Source organism: Leptodactylus fuscus, chromosome 8 (genome assembly GCF_031893055.1).
Source record: "Leptodactylus fuscus isolate aLepFus1 chromosome 8, aLepFus1.hap2, whole genome shotgun sequence".
Lineage (NCBI taxonomy): Eukaryota > Metazoa > Chordata > Amphibia > Anura > Leptodactylidae > Leptodactylus > Leptodactylus fuscus.
In genome coordinates this window covers 87,468,504-87,487,585 of record NC_134272.1, presented here as the reverse complement: position 1 = coordinate 87,487,585, position 19,082 = coordinate 87,468,504, and the positions used below count along the sequence as shown (strand labels likewise).

The following is a 19,082-nucleotide window of genomic DNA, read 5'->3' as shown; positions in this document are numbered from 1 at the left end:
TCTCTGTACTGTGACATCACTGTGTGTATTATCTCTGTACTGTGACATCACTGTGTGTATTATCCCTGTACTGTGACATCACTGTGTATTCGTTCACTTTTCAAGTCCTAAACGTGATGCTAATGGCGGTCATCATGGTCATGGCAGAGTGGGGCCCCATTACAAGTCTTGGTAGGGGCCCAATGGCTACGTGACTACGTTACGTGTATAGCACTACTACATGTGATGTTGGGGCCTGTAGTCTCGGCTTCCTAGAATCTCACAGGATATAGTAATCAGGCGGTGACTGCGGCTCGCTTACTGAACGCACGAAAGAGACAATTAAATTAACCTTATCCCCTAAGAGCTGCTGCAGACGCTATTGTTCTAGCTGCAAAAACATGTTCAATGAATGCTGGAGGGCGTATGGCCGTTATCTGTTATCTGTCTACCATTTATGGTATAGGTGGGTCCGCGGTCGCTCACTGGGGGATTTTTATATATTTATTTTTTTCCCATTACGTAGTATCGCCTGATGATAACCGCACTAGAACTGAAAACTTCTACAACTTTCTCATCTACTTTGGGTACCAATTCTTCACCATTTCCAAATCTCTGCTGTCGGTTTTTTGCATCCAGAAGCAGAAACCGATCCGGCCCTAATGCTGCTCACAGCTGAGACTTTGCTGCAATTGTATCCAGTGTAGGATATCCTTTTACAATTACCTTGTCCTATTGATCAGTGGAGGTCATGTGACAATCCTACAACGAAGACTTAGAAAGTCTCAATCATTAAGGGAACTGTATACAGCTCCTACACAAGGATGTGTTTCCTTCGTTCTATCTGCTCCATCTGTTACTCCATCTCCATCCATCTCCACCAATCATTTGCCGAATCTGCACGGTTTATGCATTTTAAATGTTAACCCCCACGCCAATATAATAGTGATGAGCTATCCTAAAGATAGGACCTAATATCTAGTCTCAGACAACCCTTATTTCCACTTTGTAACATTGATGGCCTATCTTTAGGCTTTTATGGCATTACCGTGATCCATTAACCTGGAGCAGCTGATCTGCGGGGGGTCTGGATTGTTGGAACCTCACAGATCTAATATTGATAACCCATTTAATATGAATTAGGACAAGGAAGAAAGAAAAATGGCTGACCTGACTATTTATTAGGATGTTACAGAAACAGATGATTTGGCGTTGTCTGTACCTGGTGGGAAGTGTCAGAGGATCACGGATTATTTTGGGCATATCCTGTAGTTGTCACCAAATGAAGTTGGAAAGATTCAGGTCACATGTAGCTGTATCCCAAGCCCCAGAACCAACAAAGCAAGGTTACATGGAGTTTATAGGGGGCTGTCAGTATAAGCGTGTATTCTCCTTGCCACAATATGCCGCTCACTAGTTCCCTCCAGGCCTATCTACCTGCCTGCAGCATCTCAGTGGTTGCCCGCTCCCCCCTGCTGCGTACAAGACGGGGCTATTTACTGGGGGTCCCACCGCTGCCGGCTGCACCATTTCTGCCTGATTAGACTCTTCCTCCTCGGGGCTCGGCTTCTTCCTGCAGATCTGACACTCTATTAATAAGAAGTGTAATAAGTGCAGCATCTGTCAGAGATGTGAGGGGTGGTGGGCGCACAGGAATGTAACATCACAGGGGCTGGAAGATTGCACTGATTCTACCCCCCCCCCCCCCTTCTCTGTTCACCTAGGGGGGGATGCAAGATCTCAACTAATGGGGAGGGGGATGGGTTGTAAATGCAGCGCACAGATCTGCCAGATATTAGGATTCTGTATTCTTTGTCTTCATGGTGGATTATTAAGAGAGGGATAAATGCACCCTGTGTGCGGAGGGCAATAAGTCTTGTATCTGCTGAGGGGGTCAGGAAGAAGGCGGGTAGAAAACAAGGAAGATTCAGTGGTTGTGTGTGTGTATGGAGATAGATAGATAGTTATGTTTAGTAACATCTGGTTTATTTGTATTTTCTATGATAAATATTTGATACATTTATTACTATTTTAGATTCTATGTAAAATATTTTTATATTATTTGTATTATTGATTATAATCGAAACTTAATATGTTGTTTATGATGATTTTGTTACTTTTTATTTAATATTTGTAATTATCTCAATATATTTCAATAAACCATGAATCCACTGCTGAAAATTGGAGGACTTTTCTCTCTGCTGATTTCAGAATAAAAACAGCAAATATCTGACGGACCCCCATTATAGTCTCACTGATCTTTTAGCAATTTGAGTCCCCCTTAATACCTGAGACCCGTGAACCTAGCCTGAGACAAGGGTGCAATGCGACACCGATCCTTTTATTCCCAGGGTTAGTAGAGGCCCCCTTAATGTTGACTAGTCATTAAAGGGGTTGACCAAGACCCTATGACTATTGGACTCTGATCACCTAGCTGCAGGATAGATAATCAGTATCTGATCAGTGAGGGTCTGACACTTGGGCCCTGCACAAATCCGTTGATCTGTAAGCTGTATACAGTATATACGGCTCCGCTCCTAGTCAAATGAATGAGAACAGAGCTGCAGTTCCTCATCTATACTGTGCACGGCGCTGTAGTGGTGGCAGCAGGTAACAGCACAGTTGCTTATGACTGAATACCCATTCGCTTGAATAGTAAGATCAGAGCGACGTGCGGCCCTGGTGGCGACTATGTAATTTGCTGTCATGGGTCGGGTGACCTCGGCGTAGTCAGTTTACTTGCCTGTCATGTCGTATATTGGCGCGACCGCTGATCACTGGGTATTTAATCTATTTAGCTGGAATTCTTTCATGTGAGTTTGTGTCAATGTGTTTACAGAAGATTGTCAGAACCTGATAAAATTGTAGCAAACCCTCAGCCGTGAGAAATGTATGAAATCTTAAAATCTATTAAGACTGTCCTATTGTACGCCAGTATGAATAAAGGCCTAGTCTGGATAGGAACTGGCGTCGATTTCCATTCTAACTGGTAAGAGTTAAAGTTGATATGTCGGCGAACAAGGCGCAGAAAGGGCTTTGCTCCACCTTTGCACCACTTTATCATCATGGGTAGCCTATGTGCTTACTACTGGGGGCCCCTGGAGAAAAGGGCCCAATGTCAGGTGTCTGAAAGAACGATATGTTCATGTTGAAAATGTGATGGGTCACCTGGACCTCCTGGATGTGGCTGGTGTCAGGCAGTAGCTGAAAGCGGCCTCAATTTTAGTTCTGCTCTTGAGCCGCTATAGTCTGCTGACACGATGGGTTAAACGTGTAGTAAATAACATATGGACTGCTAAATTATTTAAGTGCAGCGTCTGCAGTTTGTTGTAAAATCTCAGCACGCTCAGGATCCGAGAGAGAAGAACGTTCACTCCATCCTGTACTGCTCTATGGGTCAGTGACTGGTTGTCAGTCATCTCCTCAGTCAGTCCCCAGAGGTGACAGTCCTACTCATGGTGTCCTCCAGACCATTGTCCTGACTGCAGAGATGGCACTCCGCAGCGACACATCTATTCGGGCAGACGTGCGCCTCACAGATCAGCTTCTATTTCCTCCCTTGTCTGTCTTGTTGTAGGGATGACATAATGTCATTGGACGGATCATTGTATCAGAGCGTCTAACTCTACAGTGTGGTTACCTGCGGTGTAATGTGAATTGGGTAATAAGTTACAGAGGTGAAGCCCAAAGGGTCAGAGCCCCAGAACAGTCCGAGGGCCCAACCCCTGACCATCACTTTTCTGCACTGGACCAGTATTATAGTAGTTATATTCTTGTACATAGGAGTAGTATTATAGTAGTTATATTCTTGTACATAGGAGTAGTATTATAGTAGTTATATTCTTGTACATAGGAGCAGTATTATAGTAGTTATATTCTTGTACATAGGAGCAGTATTATAGCAGTTATATTCTTGTACATAGGAGTAGTATTATAGTAGTTATATTCCTGTACATAGGAGTAGTATTATAGTAGTTATATTCCTGTACATAGGAGTAGTATTATAGTAGTTATATTCCTGTACATAGGAGTAGTATTATAGTAGTTATATTCTTATACATAGGAGTAGTATTATAGTAGTTATATTCTTGTACATAGGAGCAGTATTATAGTAGTTATATTCTTGTACATAGGAGCAGTATTATAGTAGTTATATTCTTGTACATAGGAGTAGTATTATAGTAGTTATATTCCTGTACATAGGAGTAGTATTATAGTAGTTATATTCCTGTACATAGGAGTAGTATTATAGTAGTTATATTCCTGTACATAGGAGTAGTATTATAGTAGTTATATTCTTATACATAGGAGTAGTATTATAGTAGTTATATTCTTATACATAGGAGTAGTATTATAGTAGTTATATTCCTGTACATAGGAGTAGTATTATAGTAGTTATATTCCTGTACATAGGAGTAGTATTATAGTAGTTATATTCCTGTACATAGGAGTAGTATTATAGTAGTTATATTCTTATACATAGGAGTAGTATTATAGTAGTTATATTCTTATACATAGGAGTAGTATTATAGCAGTTATATTCTTGTACATAGGAGTAGTATTATAGTAGTTATATTCCTGTACATAGGAGTAGTATTATAGTAGTTATATTCCTGTACATAGGAGTAGTATTATAGTAGTTATATTCCTGTACATAGGAGTAGTATTATAGTAGTTATATTCTTATACATAGGAGTAGTATTATAGTAGTTATATTCTTATACATAGGAGTAGTATTATAGTAGTTATATTCTTGTACATAGGAGGTAGTATTATAGTAGTTATATTCTTGTATATAGGAGCAGTATTATAGTAGTTATATTCTTGTACATAGGAGGTAGTATTATAGTAGTTATATTCTTGTACATAGGAGTAGTATTATAGTAGTTATATTCTTGTACATAGGAGCAGTATTATAGTAGTTATATTCTTGTACATAGGAGCAGTATTATAGTAGTTATATTCTTGTACATAGGAGGTAGTATTATAGTAGTTATATTCTTGTACATAGGAGTAGTATTATAGTAGTTATATTCTTGTACATAGGAGTAGTATTATAGTAGTTATATTCTTGTACATAGGAGCAGTATTATAGTAGTTATATTCTTGTACATAGGAGCAGTATTATAGTAGTTATATTCTTGTACATAGGAGGTAGTATTATAGTAGTTATATTCTTGTACATAGGAGTAGTATTATAGTAGTTATATTCTTGTACATAGGAGCAGTATTATAGTAGTTATATTCTTGTACATAGGAGTAGTATTATAGTAGTTATATTCTTGTATATAGGAGCAGTATTATAGTAGTTATATTCTTGTAGTTAGGAGCAGTATTATAGTAGTTATATTCTTGTACATAGGAGCAGTATTATAGTAGTTATATTCTTGTAGTTAGGAGCAGTATTATAGTAGTTATATTCTTGTACATATTAGTAGTATTATAGTAGTTATATTCTTGTACATAGGAGTAGTATTATAGTAGTTATATTCTTGTACATAAGAGCAGTATATAGTAGTTATATTCTTGTACATAGGAGTAGTATTATAGTAGATATATTCTTGTACATAGGAGCAGTATTATAGTAGTTATATTCTTGTACATAGGAGTAGTATTATAGTAGTTATATTCTTGTACATAGGAGTAGTATTATAGTAGTTATATTCTTGTACATAGGAGTAGTATTATAGTAGTTATATTCTTGTACATATTAGTAGTATTATAGTAGTTATATTCTTGTACATAGGAGCAGTATTATAGTAGTTATATTCTTGTACATATTAGTAGTATTATAGTAGTTATATTCTTGTACATAGGAGTAGTATTATAGTAGTTATATTCTTGTACATAGGAGTAGTATTATAGTAGTTATATTCTTGTACATATTAGTAGTATTATAGTAGTTATATTCTTGTACATAGGAGTAGTATTATAGTAGTTATATTCTTGTACATAGGAGTAGTATTATAGTAGTTATATTCTTGTACATAGGAGCAGTATTATAGTAGTTATATTCTTGTACATATTAGTAGTATTATAGTAGTTATATTCTTGTACATAGGAGTAGTATTATAGTAGTTATATTCTTGTACATAGGAGTAGTATTATAGTAGTTATATTCTTGTACATAGGAGCAGTATTATAGTAGTTATATTCTTGTACATATTAGTAGTATTATAGTAGTTATATTCTTGTACATAGGAGTAGTATTATAGTAGTTATATTCTTGTACATTGGAGTAGTATTATAGTAGTTATATTCTTGTACATAGGAGCAGTATTATATTTTTGATGGAATTAAAGTAGTAGGGAATATTTCTTGTATGATATTAATGTCAAATGTGATTAACTGTATTTTCACATTTTTCTCTCTTATGTTGTAGGGGGGACATGTTTGGCTTGTCATAAATGGCACTTTGGTCCCGGCCACGGTCACCTCTTGTAGTGATGGAGATGTTCTGTTCACAAGCGACTATGGACAGGTAAGACCTGAGAAGTGAATGAAAGGCGCAGAAGACCTGGTGTATCCCATGTGTTACGTCCTTACTGCTTTGTCTCTGTCAGCTTTTCTTTGGCTCTGCTACATCAGGACATGGGTGTAATGTGTCTACAGTCCAGCTACTAGTTTTTTAGGGTCTGTAGATATCAGAAATCCACTTCTTTTCTTGACCTTTTGCTTCTACAATTTTATACATTCAAGACAAGTCCGAATCTCTCTCCTTTTGTGATATGTTGTTACAATGTATCACTGCAGGTAAAATCTATCTGTTTGGTCGCAGATCGGGCCCCCTTCACTGCTCCATTCACCTCAATGGGAATAGTTGATAGCCAGTACTCCCATAGAAATGAATAGCGCAGCCACTATGTTTGCCATGCCCCTGTTCTATGGATTGTTGGTGGTCTCCGCGGTCAGACCACCACTGGTCCTTTGTGAATACACAATTAAAAAGCTTTATTGCATAACCCCTTTAAAAAATTATGAGAATTTGAAATACATTAGAAAGTTGGGGTACTTTTATATATGAAATCCCACATGCCCTCACAACTCTTCACATGGCGGTAACTACTGTCATATCCCCCTGCTAAGTAGTCCTGACAGATGAGAGCAGAGCAGCCATTGTCTCCCCTCCCCCACCATCAAAAAAAGAATGCAAATATGTCCTTTGCTAATGTGATTTTTAACTCTGCGTATCCCATTGATCCAGGATGTGATCTCCCGCTGCTCTGCCTCAGGTCCCTCAGCCACTTAGTGCATTCAGTCATCGATTCTGCACTAGGGACGGCCGCCATAACCCAGAGGGCCAGCTGTTCACAGATGTGGATCCTGTTATTGTACAAGATGCTTTACGTTCCTGAGTCGCCCCCCTCGTGTGAAGAGGTTATTATTCATACAAATAAGATGTAAAATCGGGGACTTCCAGTCTGGCGTCCAGACTCGGGGTGCGTGCGTCCCTGTGTGGGTCCCGTGGGTGTGAATGCCCTTTACTGGGTCCTGGGATAGTTATTAAAGGGCAGGATGTGGTTATCGCTGGACGCAATGAGCCATAGACGATGCCTTTGTCATGGCGAGGATGAGGAATCCTGAACTAAAGCGGCAAAATCAGCAGAAAATCTATAGAACTATATTTATAGACGCCGCATCGGGGACTTGGCAGAAGTGCTCAGGAACGGGTCCAAAAAAACCCTCATAGTCTAAATGTGTACAGTGGCCTTAAATGCTCTGTGCTGCTGTTAAAGGTAATTTCTGACTAGCCTGAAATAAACGCCTCTGCTGACATCTCTGACTTTCAGGAGGCTGGGAAAGCTGGGTGGGGTATATAAGGGTTTTATTTTAAGGGGTTGTCCAGGATAGCCATTTTTTTTGATACGAGACTGGGGAAGGTGAATTAAAAAAATAAATCCCCATACTTGCCTGTCTCCACTGCGCCAGAGTCTTCCACCCCGGTCCGGTCCTCCAGCCCCAGTGTCTTGTTTTGGCAGAAGTTCCTGCCACACGTGACTGCTGAGGCCAAGTAAAGGAATCGGGATGTCACTCACAAGTGTCACCTATGTCGTCCTGTGTCCTTTCCCGATGCCACTGATTGGCATAATTGGTCACGTGCAACAGGACACTGGATCACCGGTGGGAGACACCGGAGCACTCGGGACAGGTTAGTATGTTAGTTGTTGCGTTCACAGGCCATGTCATGGTATGTTTGCCGGTCACATGGTCTGTTTGCTGTTCAGTCCCATTCAAATGAACGGGGCTGAGCTGCAATACCAAGCACAGCCACTATTCAACGTATGGCACTGTTTTTGGTAAGTAGTGAAGAGGTCTGAATGCTGTGGATTCTTCAGCGAGCTGTTCACTTGGGAGTCCTCATGGTCAGGCCTCAGCCAGTCTTCAATTGTTGACACTCCATTCATTTCTATAGGAGTTCTGAGAACAGCAAGTGTGTATGCTGGGAGTTGTAGTTTTACAATTGCCCCATAAAAGAACACCAGCGCTGGTACAATTGGACATTTCAACTGAGCATGGCCATGCAGGAGTCTAGGAAAGCTGAGTGACAGCACTTTTAAGATCCCTCTAACCATCCTTAGTGAAGTGCCCTTCAGGCAGATGGACCTCTTTTGTGTCATCCTCTTTGAAGTGTCATGTATACATGGAGGTGAGGAACATGGGGAAATCTGATACGGTAGGGTCAGATACCCAGCCATCAGACCACTGACATTGTAAATCTGACGTGTCAAAGGGATCAAAGAGAAGAAATAACTTCTGGAAATGTCCGTCACTAGTTCTGACAGCTGTAGGGTACTGAGGTGTTAGCCATTGGGGCTGCAGAAGTAACTACTGGGCCCTAAATACTCAGGGGGCCCAAATGTGTCTCTCAAATATAAGAAGACACTGGTATTCTAGGTAGCACATGGTAAGGAAGGGGGGGGGGGATTACAGAATTTGCATTGGGGTCCAGAAATTTCACGTTACACCCCTTGTATTATAGGCTTGCTATCCGAATTGTCCTTCATTTATCTATGTCTCCCTTAAGAGATCCTGGTCCATAGGGACAGCAAATACTAGAACGTCCCTACCCCGGTGACATTAGAAAAATACAGACTTCTATGTGGCGCCACAATGTGCTGTGCATCGGAAATCAAATTTATTGATCATAGAATTCAATTTGTTGGCACGGAATTGACATTTGTGATCAGAGATGTGTGTGTGTGTGTGTGTGTGCACAGAAATCATCTGATACTTTGTGCACAGAGATCATTTTGTGTTGCAAAAACTATTTTTGAATATAAAATGTCACCTAAAATTGATTTTATCACACGGCGTTCAGTCTGACGTACAATTAATGTTTTAGAATTGCAACACAAATCTTGTGCACACAGTCACATTTTTTTTAACCTAACCAACACCCAGCTGATCAGTTTGTAGCACAGAATGTTACTTTGTGATTGTGCATTATTGTAACGCGAGTAATACATCAGATTCTCTGCCACAAAACAAACTCTTTGACAAAAAAAAAATAGATTCTGTAAGTACAAGATGTGGTGTTTGTGTACACGATGGATTGTGGAAGCGCCAAAACTGAGCACACATAAATTGTACATTTGTGTATATAGAATGTATGTTGTGCTTGTGTAATACATTGTTGTGATTGTGACATGTTTTTGCCATATTCACTAAATGCATTTTTGATTCTATAGGCTTGAGAGATTTATGATGGAATGGGCGGAAGCGGCGACCCCAGATCTTAATACGGGACCCGTATCCTATAGAATTAATGTATTGCTGCTTTAAGAGTCTGAAAATACTTAAAGATTTAGCCGGATTGCATCTATTTTTAGCTATTTCCCCAGGACACTCATTTCTTTATTGACATTAGTAACCATAATTGCCCATATCCCCCTCCCCTTAAGAGCCCTGTGGGGTCTTCGCCCCTTTGATCTCTGCCAGGCCTGACCTACTTCACAGGTAATGTCATTTCCACAAGCCAAAAGGCCTATTAAGCCGTGATAAAATTCCCAGCGACACCTCAGCTGTTGATCTGCCAGGATTCCTCATTTGCATGTCATTACCCATAATCCTCTGATCCAGCATTTGTCTTCTCCCTTGTAGTCACTTTGTAATAACATTTCTTGTGATTTTTTTGACAGATTAGATCAGGGGTAGGGAACGTACGGGTTTTCCAGCTGTTGCAAAACTACAACTCCCAGCATGCATAGTTGCTCTGCTGTTCTTGGAACTCCCATGGAAGTGAATGGAGCATGCTGGGAGTTGTAGTTTCACAGCAGCTGGAGGGCTGAAGGTTCCCTACCCCTGGATTAGATGATAGATGCTTATTATCGTGACTTGTCACTGCGGGTCTATGGGTGGTGGTCTTTGTAATGTAAATGGGGTCTTGCTAATACATATAGCACGTTGGATGGGCCAATTTGTCAAACCATAAACCTATTGCTTTTATGGGCTCAGAATATCCAACTATTTTCTGGTTTAAGAGATTGTAGGAAACGTGTGGCCTGCTGAGACTTGTAGTTCCACAATGGATTGGGTAATGCTGGTGGCCATTGTCCTAGATGGCAAAAAGTTAGAAAAATTTTATATACAAGCTTTGAGACCATGTCGGATCCTTATCTGGGACACAAATGGGCAAAGCTCCAATCTCAATGTTTTTAGATGTTCCTCACCTAACATGGAGGTGCAAGTACGATCCCTTTCCATCCTGATAGAGGACACACACGCCATGTTGGAAGCCCATGCTGATACTATGGAGCCGATGGGACCGATCCTGGTTAATTGTTGGTACGAAACTGGACTTGGTGTCCCATGAGGTTAGCAACGTTCTAGTGTCAGACAGCTGCTGAAAAGCTCTTCATTTTGTATTGTTGCTGTGAGTCGCCATGTTGTCCATCCGTACTCTTGGAATTTGCGACATTCCGGCCACATCTGACCCCCTTTTATCTGTGTTAAACACCTGGGATTGAAGTTTTTCCCTATTTAGGACGTAGAAAACAAAGCAAACGATCTTGTTGACGGTCTAAAGCGCATTTTCTCATTGGTCACGGCTTTGTCTTCGACGTTGCGCTGATGTCTTTTCTCTAAGGTCTTGAAAACAATGTTTTTAGTTGAAAACAGAAGTAAATAGACCAGGATAATGGGCTTCCTGCAGGAAGTGGCCGGGACCAGGGGAGCGGGGCAGCGCTGGTTCACTGGCCACAGCCGTCTTACGCTATTTGACAGATTTATTCCCTGGAAGTGACTGATGCTCGGGTGACTCATCTACTTTTATGATAACAATCTCAAGCAAAGATGTATCGCCGACGAGGCAAAATGTGTTCTAAGAACTGACCACAATGAGGTTGGCCTGTGACTGGGCGTGTAACATGGACGTTTTTGGCAGTACATTATGTCAGGAGAAGGTTGAGATGTCTACAGCTTCTATGGAAGTCACCATCTGACTTGGACAACAATCGAGAGGTAACTAGACCAAGTCGTGTGATGGCTACCACTAATGTATCTTCAAGATCAGCAATCCAACCCCACAAAGATCTGCTGCCACTTGTGAATTGGACCATGAGAATAAAGTAGTGTTGAAGGCTTTATGAGGTTGACCAATATGTATGAAATTCTAGTGGTTGCTGTCACCATGAACATCAATCCACCTTCTGCCACATCATGGGTTGGACTAGTGTCCATGAAGGTGATGACTTTATGGGTTGGTCAATTATTGTGAGGATATTGTAGTGGCAGCCACTTCAACCTCATGGATTCTAGTCCAGTTCACGAGGCGGCTGTCACTATCGTATCTTCAAGAACATGAATCCACCTTCGTGCAACATCGTGGGTTGGACTAATGTCCATGAGGGTGAGGACCTTATGGGTTGACCAATTATTATGCGGATATTGTGGTGGCAGCCACTTCAACATCATGTGGTGGTTGATGGTTGCCACCAATATATTTTCTTGAATATTAATTGATCCCATAAAGTTACTGCCACCATTTCAGCCTCACAGTCCGACTCGCAAATGGCAGCAGATTTTTAATGGGGTTGGGCTGATTATCTTGACGTTGTAGCAGCCATAACGTGAGTTGGATCAGTGTTCGTGAATTGTCTAATGTATGGGGTGGATTACCTCTGAGGATCCCAAGACCTATCTTGTGCCAATAATTATCCAGCTGTGTCATCTGTCTTATGTAGTTGTCAGTATTAATTAAAGTGGTGCAATGACATGTGCCACGTAAGTTGAGCCAATGTCCAAGAGGATAAAGTGGTGTGCACTATTATCTGGGGTGGCATTATGGTGGCACCTATCACAGGTATTGGACCAATTGTTATATGGGTATAGTAATGGCAGTGACCTCATGGGTTGGACTGATAGTCATGGCATTGAAGTCAGAGGAGATGTTTTATGGTTTGGACCAGTGTCTTTGTAGATTAAGCAGCAGTAGATACTTCATGGGTTGGACCAATTTTCTCAAGGACACATTGGTTGGTGGTAACTAGAGATGAGCGAACAGTGTTCTATCGAACACATGTTCGATCGGATATCAGGGTGTTCGCCATGTTCGAATCGAATCGAACACCGCGTGGTAAAGTGCGCCAAAATTCGATTCCCCTCCCACCTTCCCTGGCGCCTTTTTTGCACCAATAACAGCGCAGGGGAGGTGGGACAGGAACTACGACACCGGGGGCATTGAAAAAAATTGGAAAAAGTCATTGGCTGCCGAAAACAGGTGACCTCCATTTTAGACGAATAGTGGATTTCAAATCCGGGTCATATGAGAATGTGAACTTTGTGACTATGAGACAGGGATAGCTGTACAGGCAGGGATAGCTAGGGATAACCTTTATTTAGGGGGGAATGTTATTAAAAATAACTTTTTGGGGCTCTATCGGGTGTGTAATTGTGATTTTTGTGAGATAAACTTTTTCCCATAGGGATGCATTGGCCAGCGCTGATTGGCCGAATTCCGTACTCTGGCCAATCAGCACTGGCTAATGCATTGTATTGGCGTGATGAAGCAGTGCTGAATGTGTGTGCTTAGCACACACATTCAGCTCTACTTCATCGGGCTAATAGAACATTTTAGTGTTCGCTCATCTCTAGTGGTAACTAGAGATGAGCGAACACTAAAATGTTCGAGGTTCGAAATTCGATTCGAACAGCCGCTCACTGTTCGAGTGTTCGAATGGGTTTCGAACCCCATTATAGTCTATGGGGAACATAAACTCGTTAAGGGGGAAACCCAAATTCGTGTCTGGAGGGTCACCAAGTCCACTATGACACCCCAGGAAATGATACCAACACCCTGGAATGACACTGGGACAGCAGGGGAAGCATGTCTGGGGGCATAAAAGTCACTTTATTTCATGGAAATCCCTGTCAGTTTGCGATTTTCGCAAGCTAACTTTTCCCCATAGAAATGCATTGGCCAGTGCTGATTGGCCAGAGTACGGAACTCGACCAATCAGCGCTGGCTCTGCTGGAGGAGGCGGAGTCTAAGGTCGGACCTGAATGGAGACTGGTGTGGAGCGATCTTAGACTCCGCCTCCTCCAGCAGAGCCAGCGCTGATTGGTCGAGTTCCGTACTCTGGCCAATCAGCGCTGGCCAATGCATTCTATTAGCTTGATGAAGCAGAGTGTGCACAAGGGTTCAAGCGCACCCTCGGCTCTGATGTAGCAGAGCTGAGGGTGCACAAGGGTTCAAGTGCACCCTCGGCTCTCCTACATCAGAGCCGAGGGTGCGCTTGAACCCTTGTGCAGCCTCGGCTCTGCTACATCAGAGCCGAGGGTGCGCTTGAACCCTTGTGCACACTCTGCTTCATCAAGCTAATAGAATGCATTGGCCAGCACTGATTGGCCAGAGTACGGAATTCGGCCAATCAGCGCTGGCCAATGCATCCCTATGGGAAAAAGTTTATCTCACAAAAATCACAATTACACACCCGATAGAGCCCCAAAAAGTTATTTTTAATAACATTCCCCCCTAAATAAAGGTTATCCCTAGCTATCCCTGCCTGTACAGCTATCCCTGTCTCATAGTCACAAAGTTCACATTCTCATATGACCCGGATTTGAAATCCACTATTCGTCTAAAATGGAGGTCACCTGTTTTCGGCAGCCAATGACTTTTTCCAATTTTTTTCAATGCCCCCGGTGTCGTAGTTCCTGTCCCACCTCCCCTGCGCTGTTATTGGTGCAAAAAAGGCGCCAGGGAAGGTGGGAGGGGAATCGAATTTTGGCGCACTTTACCACGTGGTGTTCGATTCGATTCGAACATGGCGAACACCCTGATATCCGATCGAACATGTGTTCGATAGAACACTGTTCGCTCATCTCTAGTGGTAACTACTTCATGGAATGAACATGTATTCATGAAGTGGTAGCTACCATCAGTGTATCTTTAAGAATATTTTCCCAATTTATGGGATGACTTGGATCTGAAGCCCACAAGGATTTAGTTATATCTAGCTGGTATAAGCCATCACATGGGATGGATTGATAATCTTCAGGATGCGTTGGTGGTGGACGCTTCAATGAGATTGAATTGTTGGTGATTATCATACGGCTTAGATGTGAAAGCCGCTTGGACCAGTGTTCTTGAAGGTACAATGATGGCAGCCATTTTATGGAGTGGACCAATAAGATGAACACTCAGGTCCAACCCAATCATCGAGGGCTCAAATCTATCCTGCCTCTAATATGTGGCTGTACATTGTTCTATATTGAAGCTGTGGTTTAGACTAGAGCAGGGGTAGGGAACCTTTGGCTCTCCAGCTGCTGTGAAACTACAACTCCCATCATGCTCCATTCACTTCCATGGGAGTTCCCAGAACAGCAGAGCCAGTATGCATGCTGGGAGTTGCAAAACTACAACAGCTGGAGAGCCGTACGTTCCCTACCCCTGGACTAGAGGAATCTCACTGGTCTGACCATGGTTTAACTGGGATGTCTCTGGTCCTCCAATATTATTGGCATCATTGAAGGGTTAATTTATGTGCTGGGAAGACTAACCATTGTGGACAAATTAAAGAACCGAAAGGGGAACAAAGCGGCGGCTTTATACATGGGAAAGTGAGAACTAGGAGAAGCTGGGAAACTTGTGTCACACATCACGCCTGGTGCAGATACAGATGGTCCATCCAGGGGGTATACAACTATGGAACACGTATCCCAAAATTCCTTGTTCCAACTGCTGACTCCACCACTGATCCTAAAATTGGGAGGATGGTTATTTCCATTTTGAATGTAGTGGTGGATGGAGCAATGGCGGGAAATAACTGAATTATTGTTCACATGTTCAACGTCCTGCCATTTCAGTCCCCTCCGATCTATGGCCATGGGGGTGAAGGACACTTAAGTCTGTCAGACCTGTATACTCAATCTATAAGGGAATTTTTAATCTAGACCTAGTGCGGAGTTGCTTCATTTATTGGTGTTGGCTGGGATGTGGGGGGTTGTAGTGTCACATAGAAGGTATTTGTGGTCTGTATGTTGGGGAGGGGGTGAGTATAAGCAGAGCGGGGCCTGGTTGATACCAGAAGTTTAGTTTATGACACAGAACTACATAAAAGGACTCTGCAGTGATAAATCCAGGCTGTGAAGTATGAGGCCTACATGTATGTCTGGGTAACATCACACAGCATTCTGCGACCTCGTGCCTCTGGTGTTACCCATCATGGCGCCTTTTATCTGTTATTTAACAATAAGTAATTTGTGGCGTGTAATCCATCATGGCGGCACGAAAAGTAGGTGCTTCTCTCATGGGAATAGCGCCCCAAGCATCATGCAAATCTTGCAGATCTCTGTTTGCTGGCACTGATAACTTGACTGCAATCCTATTTTAACCTGGACAACCCCTTTAAAAGCCTAGTCTAGTTTAAAGGGATTCTACCATTAAAAGCTCTTTTTTTTTTTTTTTTTTTTTTTTTTTTTTTTTTTTCTGGTTGACACAACGGAATAGCCTTAAGAGAGGCTGCTATTCTCCGACCTTTAGACGTCTTCTCCGCCTCGCTGTTCAGTAATCCAGTTTTCTGCCGGTATGCAAATGAGTTCTCTTGCAGCACTGGAGGCAGGTCCCAGCACCCAATGCTGCGAGAGAACTTTCCAGCACCGCCTCCATCTTCTTCAGGAACCGGGATCTTCACGCTTCTTCTTCCAGGGGTTGGCTTCAAACTTCTAGGCCTCGGGCAAAGCCAACTGCGCATGCCCACCGGCCACAAGAAAATGGCCGCTTACACAGTATTGTAAGCGGCCATTTTCTTGTGGTCGGCGGGCATGCGCTGTTTGAGTGCTGGGGAGCGGAGAAGACATCTAAAGGTAGGAGAAGAATAGCCTTTCTTAAGGCTATTTCTACGGGTCAACCCAAAATGGGTAGAATCCCTTTAATAGTCTAGTGTAGCATGCGGCTAGAACCCTCCCACATGCAGTGGTCAGTGGATTTAGGTTTTTAATGGCACAATCATGTGGCCGTCGACCACCACGTATGACCATAATTTGACCACGGGCATTCATCTGCACCCTCTGGTTTCACCCTAAGGGTCTGTGGTTTAAAACCTCAGAAAATATGTGAATATAGCCTTAGGCTCAGTTCATATTTTGCATTTGTCAAATTGACCTGCGGCTGAAAGCCGTCTCACTGTATAGGCCATGTCTGAAGTGGACGCAGTCCCGGACACCCCATGGGTCCACCAGCGGCCATCTTACGGTTTCCATTTGATCATAGAGTCTGATAATGTTTTACTATATATGTAAAGATATTGAAATAGGTCTTAAAATTGAGCAAGGCGTCCACTTGCTGAACCTCAATGACCTGGTCACAGCCTGTAATGTCTTTCCGGAGACGGCCATGTTGCGGTTTTCGTTCCACTAAAGGTGAAGGGTAAATGTTGCAGAAACATTAGAAGAAATGAATGGCAGAAGTTCTGCTCCTGTAAGTGTTACCCAATGGGGGGGTGAAAAGGTGAAGTTTTGCAAAGAACATGACGCCTTGTTAGTTGTGCAATGAAATTCACCATTACCACAGTTGTCGCGTGATGAGATCGATTTGTGTTGATAGAAAACAGTTTCCATAACTTTATTGTACACGAGGAATAATAATGGTCGTGTCCATGAGCCAGGCCTCACTGACTTACAGGCCCAAACCACGAGGCAGCACTACTGAGAGATTCTGATGACACTTGTGGATTTATATTGCCAAATCCAGTCCTATTTACGTCCTGCCTGACTTAAATACGGTCTCTCATGTCCAAGGGTGTTATATCCGGTGATCTGAATCTACACGTGACAACGCGACACCTGATAGGAATTAGAATGGGACTTGTTGTCAGTTTCTCAGTAGTGCAGTGTTAGGCTTTGGGCCTACACGTGAAGTGATAACCTCTCACCATAGAGGAGCTCAAAGAATATTTCTGAAGATATTTTGGCTAATCGAGGCCTACACAAAGGTGTATCAAGATAATTAATCAGGAATTAAATGGAAGTGGGGCTGAATAATGGCAAATCCGGCCAAGACCCCGACCATATTTCCTGTGACTAGTCACTCCTGACAGCTAGACCCAATATTGTAAAATCTGTATCGCTCCATTCAGTCTGTAATAACTTTTCTTTTTTCCAATGGGCTCAGGGGGGCACATACTTAATGTCACCCTGACAAATCGTAAAGTTCAGTGTGCGCCGCGCCTGCCGTTCTGAGTGACATTTGGAGACGTGAAGGGAGGCCCAGCGGTTTATGACATTTATAGATGAGAAATAATTCATGGGCGCCCTTTGCCGCCATTATAAACCTTCTACCAGCGCCAGACGTATAGACCGAAGCCGGTCGCACTGCGCCGATGATTTAACGGAACACTTAAAGGGGTTTTCCTGTTTTCTAAAATACTGTCAATATCTCGGTATATCAAGATCTCTGCGTCCTGTCACTGAAGATATTCAATACAGAGCAATGGACCAATCAGGTGGCTGGGAAAGCTGGGTGATATAGTGGTGTCTTTAGCTGACACCCATCTTTCCCAGTGGAATAGAATGACGTTTGCAGGAATTTCCCAGGAATGTTGTAATTTGAAGGGAAAATGTTACCAAAAACCAGTGGGGGATTCTAATTGTGTCGCAATAATTCTAATAACATGTTATAGGCGCCGTTTCCTGTAAACTCTTGACACATATTAATCCAGTATTAGAACGTCACAACATTGAAAAAACGAAATCTAGGCGGTGTCTTTAAATAGAAGCCTGCAGTGTGAACAGGCAGTTGTCACTCCTCAGCCTGTGGTTTACAGGGCGGTATTGATGTCAGTCATTACAAGTTTATAGCTGATGACTGAAAGCTGTAAAAGAAGAATTCCAGTAAAAGGCCATGCCGGGAATTCAGATCGATGTTTCACTTATGTGTAGCTTCCTAAGTGACCAGTAGGTGGTGAAACGTTGTGTTATGATACTGGAAGTAGTCAGCAATAGTGTAGCCTGTTTGTATTGCACATGATGTGTTCCTTATTGTATATACTGATTGATGGATTTCATTATAAGCAGGATGCGAGGTTACGGAGAAATTATTACAGCTCATGTCAGTGATTCAGTGAAAATCCCAAAGTTACACAAGGACAGAAATTGCAGACAAAGTTTATTATACTGCCTTTTATAGGCATAATTATATCTACTATAATAATACCACTTATGTACAAGAATATAACTACTATAATACTGCTCCTATGTACAAGAATATAACTACTATAATACTACCTCCTATGTACAAGAATATAACTACTATAATACTACTCCTATGTATAAGAATATAACTACTATAATACTACTCCTATGTACAAGAATATAACTACTATAATACTGCTCCTATGTATAAGAATATAACTACTATAATACTGCTCCTATGTATAAGAATATAACTACTATAATACTGCTCCTATGTATAAGAATATAACTACTATAATACTGCTCCTATGTACAAGGAACTACTATAATACTACTCCTATGTACAAGAATATAACTACTATAATACTGCTCCTATATACAAGAATATAACTACTATAATACTGCTCCTATATACAAGAATATAACTACTATAATACTGCTCCTATATACAAGAATATAACTACTATAATACT

General features: G+C 41.9%; 1 protein-coding gene across 1 annotated transcript in view; it reads left to right on the top strand.

The window, feature by feature from the left end:
- LOC142216649 (unconventional myosin-X-like) overlaps positions 1 to 19,082 on the top strand; it is a 79,569-nt gene that overhangs the window by 13,795 nt on the left and 46,692 nt on the right. The window contains exon 2 of the mRNA XM_075284638.1: positions 6,362 to 6,460. Within this exon, the coding sequence (XP_075140739.1) occupies positions 6,362 to 6,460 (99 nt within the window). The remainder of the gene's footprint in view (positions 1 to 6,361; positions 6,461 to 19,082) is intronic.